Source organism: Myotis brandtii, unplaced genomic scaffold, assembly GCF_000412655.1.
Source record: "Myotis brandtii unplaced genomic scaffold, ASM41265v1 scaffold966, whole genome shotgun sequence".
NCBI classification, from domain to species: Eukaryota; Metazoa; Chordata; class Mammalia; order Chiroptera; family Vespertilionidae; genus Myotis; species Myotis brandtii.
In genome coordinates this window covers 353,353-359,216 of record NW_005372000.1, presented here as the reverse complement: position 1 = coordinate 359,216, position 5,864 = coordinate 353,353, and the positions used below count along the sequence as shown (strand labels likewise).

General features: G+C 50.8%; 1 protein-coding gene across 1 annotated transcript in view; it reads right to left on the bottom strand.

Moving 5' to 3' along the window:
• Positions 1-1,164: 1,164 nt before the first annotated feature.
• Positions 1,165-5,864, bottom strand: part of CNGA4 (cyclic nucleotide gated channel alpha 4) — a 25,223-nt gene continuing 20,523 nt past the window's right edge. The window contains exons 4-6 of the mRNA XM_005886233.2: positions 4,968-5,613; positions 3,874-4,223; positions 1,165-2,089 (exon numbers count right to left, since the gene is read on the bottom strand). Of these exons, the coding sequence (XP_005886295.1) occupies positions 1,629-2,089; positions 3,874-4,223; positions 4,968-5,613 (1,457 nt within the window). The 3' untranslated portion in view covers positions 1,165-1,628. The remainder of the gene's footprint in view (positions 2,090-3,873; positions 4,224-4,967; positions 5,614-5,864) is intronic.

The window sequence follows — 5,864 nt, the reverse complement described above, 5'->3', positions numbered from 1 at the left end:
AATAATAATTTAAATTTCCTAATATTTTTCTAAGAATCAAATGAAATGTATGTACATATAGCAGTTATGAGTGATTTCATAATTGTGTAAAATTTTGGTTATTTTCTTGATTCTCTAAATCAACAATTCTCATCTAAGCTTTTAAACACCAATTTATGGAAGATTTAATCTCAGTTGTGTTTTGGGGCTTTCTTTCCATTCTCTTTCCTCTCCAACTTAGTGTCTTGCAAAAGTTTTTGGGGATTTTATATTGGATAGAATATTTGGAGGGTTCTGGCCTTTAGAACATGGGGGTTATGCTGCTAAGCATCTTATTCAAGCTGGCTCTTCGCCTAGGGCAGTGGTCGGCAAACTGCGGCTCACGAGCCACATGCGGCTCTTTGGCCCCTTGAGTGTGGCTCTTCCACAAAATACCGCCTTCTGCGCCTGGGCCACGAAGTTTCAATCGCACTGTACGTGCATGCCTGCACATGGTATTTTGTGGAAGAGCCACACTCAAGGGGCCAAAGAGCCGCATGTGGCTCATGAGCCGCAGTTTGCTGACCACTGACCTAGGGGGTGCTGATTTGAGGCCCCAGTGCCAGCTAGGCCATAGTGATCTCTCTCCAGTTTCCAAAGACACAATTCTCAGTGTTCCTTATTCTGGGACCCCTGTGGAAGTGGGGTCCAGGCTGCTTTCCTTCCCAGAAACCCTGTGATAGGTAGAATTTTGGCTCCTATTAACTTTGCCCTCTGGTGTTATTCTTGTGATTAGGGCAAAAGGGACTTTGCAGATATAATTAAGGTTAACTCCTGGCTTTAAAATCAGGATATTATCCTGGATTATCTGGGTGGAACTATCACATGAGCCCTAAAAAGCAGAGCTCTTTCTCAGCTTTGTCATAGGAGGGGAAGTAAGAGATTTGGAAAATGAGAAAGATTTAGGGGCTATTATTTCAAGGAAATCAAAGACCTCAATTCATTAAGTATTCCAGCCCCTTTGAATCCAACGGACCAGCTATAACATAGCTCATGCCCCTCACTCCTGTGACTCAGAATTCAGAGAGAGGTCATCTGGCCCACTACTAAAGCCAATAGCCTTTCCCCATCAGCTCCATAAGTGCTTAGTGAGAAGGCATGTACTTTATTGAAGTGCAACTTGCAAGGTACACCTGTGATGGGGGGCATTTAAAGGATATCTTGGAACAAGAGAGCTCTGGGTGTGCTTTTGTGTATTTACAAGTGTGTGGAGGGCATCTGTGTGTCTACTGGTGTATGACTCTCAATATATGTGTTTTTATGAGGTGCATGACTGAATGTGCATATATCATGTAGGAATAAGACATATCTATGTTTGTGAGCAATCATGTGTGCTCTGAGAATGGAAATTCTAGAGCATTTTATATGGAATGAACATTCTTGGGGCCAGTGTATGTACTAGTATGTGCAATTGTAGTGTGTGTGCGCACACGCGCACGTGCATGGGCACATTGGTGAGTGGGGAATGAATGTGTGCTACACTCCTACATCTCCAGGTGGGCATCTGCAGACCCACTTCACTCCCATCTCTGGAACCTAGCAGACAGGATGGCAGAGTTTCTGCAGGGAGGCTGTCCTATAATTCTGGATTCCTAGGGATAGGAATGGGGTCACTCTGAGCCTGGGGGTCCTTCCTGGCTGGCCCTGCCCTCCTCATCCTTGGAAGTTCCCTCCCCAGACTCGCCTTCATCATCGGCCTCAGCCAATTCCTCAGGCATTGGCCACTCTCGAGTCTGCCACTCCAGCCGTTCAATGCGATAAGCAATTTTGAGTGCACTGGACTCCAGCTCAGCCAGGAGACGAGCAAACTTGGTCTGTAGATCATCCAGTTGTTGGTCGAGGCCTCGTAGCCGGGACTCTGTGGCCTCCTGTAGGGCAATCTCAGCTGCCTCAGCATTTATGTCCAACTTGTTCATTTTGAGAAGGATCTCACGGCCCTTTTCCTCCATGACGGCCTGGGCCTGTGGATACTCGCTCAGCACTTCCCGCAGGTCTTCCTTGCTCAGGCAAAACAGGTCCGAATAACCTAGACTCTTGATGTTGGCTGTGCGGCGGTTCCCAGACATATTCCCTGTGGCACATGGGCAGACAGATGGGAGGAAAAGTAGTCAGGGTGGGTGTGAGTTTTTTTTCAGTGTGGACATGTGCATGTGGTTTTGTGGGAAGACAGACGAAGAGTCCCTAACTGTAAGGTGGAGAATTTAGGGAAGCCTGGAGTAATTGATGCCTGACTGAGGGGGCTGCAGCTAGGGAAAGGGGGGTTGGAGCAGCTACACAGAGGGAAGAACATGAGCAGAGGGATGGAGGTAGGAAAGAATTAGGTTGGAGTAGAAAACAGGAAGCAGTCCAGAGTGGCTGAAATGCAGGGTGTGAGGACAGTGGAAAGAGGAGGGGACAGCCAGGCGATCAGTTCAGACCCTATGCTGAGAGCAATGGGAAAGTCCTGAAATGTTCTAAGCAGGGGAGCTGTATGGCATCATTAACATTTTAGGAAGATAGTGTGGGGGAAGGGTGGGTGGGAAGAAAGGTGAGGCCGAATGCTGCAAACTCTCAGAGCTAGAAGGACCCGAGAAGAGGCAAGGGAGCTACTGCTTGTTGAGCACTTGCTACATGCTGGGCACTATTCATTTAATCCTCACAAATAACTTTTTGGGTTTTTAATGTCACCCTATTGGACAGGTAAGGCCTAAAAAAGGGAAGTGACTTATCCAAAGCCAGGGAGACAGCAGCCGACTACATACAGGATGCGGAGCTTGAGGGGGCCCTTGGAGGACAGATGTGAGGCCTTCAGGACAACTGGAGAATGGGGTCCCCCAGTGAGACAGCATCTAGCCTCAGCCAGTGACTGTGCTCACCCCCTTTCCAGGCTGTCCCATCGCCCATGACCTCAGTGTCTACCTGTGATTAGGCAACTCCTACTGCACAGAGTGATAAGAGGAATAAATGAGCCAGTGCACAGACAGCATTTGGCCCTGAATGGAGTTCAATAAGTTGGAATATCTCCATTTCCATTTGGCTGTGAGAAAGTTGTTCCTTGTTCTGAACCCAAGTGTGTGTACTTATTACCTGTGTGACCTTGGACAAGTTCCTAAACCTCCCTGTGCTCTAATTTCCTTACCTTTATTTTTAAATTTTTAAATTAATGTTTAGAGAGAGAAGAAGGGAAAGGGAGAAAGGAAGAGAAACACTCCTCCCTGTGCTCTAATTTCCTTACCTTTATTTTTAAATTTTTAAATTAATTTTTAGAGAGAGAAGAAGGGAAAGGGAGAGAAACACCGACTTGAGAGTGAAACATCGATTAGCTGCCTTCTGCATGCCCCCTACCGGGGACTGACCCTGCAACCCAGGAGTGTGCCCTGACTTGGAATTGAACCAGCAACCTTTTGGTGCATGGGATAACCCCCAACCAACTGAGCCACAGTGGCCAGGGCTCCTTACTTTTAAAATGCAGATAATGGTACCTACTTTAAGAGTTGCTGTGAGAATTTAAAGAGTTGGTATATGAGAAGCACTTTAAAAAGGGCATGTAGTATGCACGCAATAAGTATTGTTATCATCATCTCTGCCACTTTCCACTGGCTCATTGGTGCCTCAGGTCAACACCCACAGAGCAGGTCTACTCTCTCTTCCAAGAACTCACCCTTCTCACTGATCTTGGTTCAGCTTCTCATGTCCTGTTTCTATGTCCTGCTTCTGCCCTGAGCCCTCTAGTGATTCAGGTAAAGGCCACGTGTCCTGAATCTGTGTAGACTCTGAAGTATCATCTGGTCTCAGGACAGGTTTCTGCTGTCTCTCCCCCCACCCCCCACCCTGCCCCGCCCCAGCCCTATCTGGGAACAATGCTGGGGTGCCCACCTTTGATGTTGATGATGCTGATCTCCCCAAAGTAGAGCCCTGCACCAAGCACGGCATACTGTGTGACACCATCATCTGCCACCACGGCCAGCTGACCCTCGCGGATGATGTACATCTCTCGGCCAATGTCCCCCTTGCGGCAGACATATTCGCCTGGTGAGTAGGTCTGGGGCTGCAGCTTCAGCACCAGCTCCTCCAGCAGGCTGGCCTCGCAGTTCTGGAAGATCTGCACCCGGTTCAGAGTAGACAGGTGCACAGACACAGCCACTTCTGCCCGCAACCGCTCTGGCAAGTGCTGTAAGATGGCCACCTCATTGGTCATCTTCTTGTTGATCCGCAGGTGCTGGTACCTGGAGACAAGGGCAGCACCAGTTTCTCACCAGCATCCTCTGTGCCTCCCTTCCTCCTTCCTTCAGGGCTCATCTCAACTTCAGCCAAGAGCCCAACCACTCTGAGGTTTCACAGGGGCTATGGGAATACTTGAGGGTTGGCTGATGAAATATCTTCAGTCCACAATCTCCTTTGTTGGTCACAGATATGTTTTTACTTTTTCTCCCTCACCCAGGGCCTCGAAGCCTCCACCAGAAGACAATGAATAAACCCTTGACCACCTCCTGTCAGTTTCTACCCCATCCACCAGTGATGTCTTGTACCAGCCAACTGAAATCCACTTCAGTCACCAAGCCCCATCTTCTCTAGAGGCATCTGCTGTAGCTGGTGACACTTCCTCTCGTTCAGCCCACAGTGTGGACTACCGTGACATAGTCAACCATCTTGCTTTTGGCCATGCCCTGGGAGGGAGGGTATTTCCCTTCTCCCTTAGGCCTTCTGGGGCTCTACGGGGCAGTGGCAGTTCCCATCACCTAGTGCAGAGTCTCTCTCCTTATCAGTCTCCTACCCAACCCCTTGCCCGAAGCCCAGATACAATTAGTGGATGATATCCTTTTCCAAGCCCCACCCAGTGAGCTCCCCCCACCCCGATGAGTGCCCTGTCCTGGTTGCCTTCCTGGCGCACCGGGCAGTAAGAACCCAGACACCTGCCTCCGAGTCTATCCGGTACACCTCCCCGGGCCCTGGCTCCCCAGCATCCTCACCAGTCAATCACGCGCCGCTCCAGCCGGCGGTTGACATGCTGCAGCTTCATGTACTTCTTCACCAGCGCGTGGTCAGGGTAGAAAGCTGCGTCGGCAGTGTTCATGTTGTAGATGACGGAGCTCATGCTACCCATGATGGTGGCGAAACCCATGACGGCCAGCAGGAAGTCGCCGACCATGAAGAGGAACTCCTCCTCCCGCTCCGGCAGCGGGATGTCGCCGACGGTGGTCAGGATCAGCGTGGAGAAGTAAAAGCTGTAGAGGTACTGGCGCCGCAGGCGCTCAAAGCCGGGTTGCGCGGGGTCTGGGTACACCCAGGGGTCACGCCCGAAGCCCAGGTATTGGGACAGGGCAAAGTAGAGGCAGCTGTTCCAGTGGATGACCACGAAAATGTAGAGCATCAGCTTGGCGATGCGAAAGGCATTGGGGTAAGCCGTGCGGGTCTCGGTGCGGTCAAAGGCTTCAAAGAGGCGGGGCACACGCAGAAAGCGGTTCAGCCTCAGCGTGGGTGTGTGCGGGCCCAGCCGCACGTAAGCAACGTCTGTGGGCACCAGGGAAGCCAGGTCCAAACAAAAGCTCCAGGTGCGAACATAGCGACTCGAGATCCTACCTTTGTCCACTACCAGGATGCCTTGTTCCAAGAATCCTGTTGGGAGGAAGAGAGGGAGGGGATGGGCTCAGGGGTAGGATGGGGTCAGGTATAGGGCCGAGTGGGGCACCTGCCTGCTCCAGTGATAAGGATGAGCTTGGGCAGGCCAGGGTAGGGCAGGGAGAGAGTCACAGGGCGGGAGGGCAGGTATAACCCTGCTGCAGGGTTTCCAGTATGCATAAGGACGTCATCAAGCATGGGGGCATGTGAAAGTGCTTTCAGGAGCAGGGCTGGGGGGGGGGGAGGGG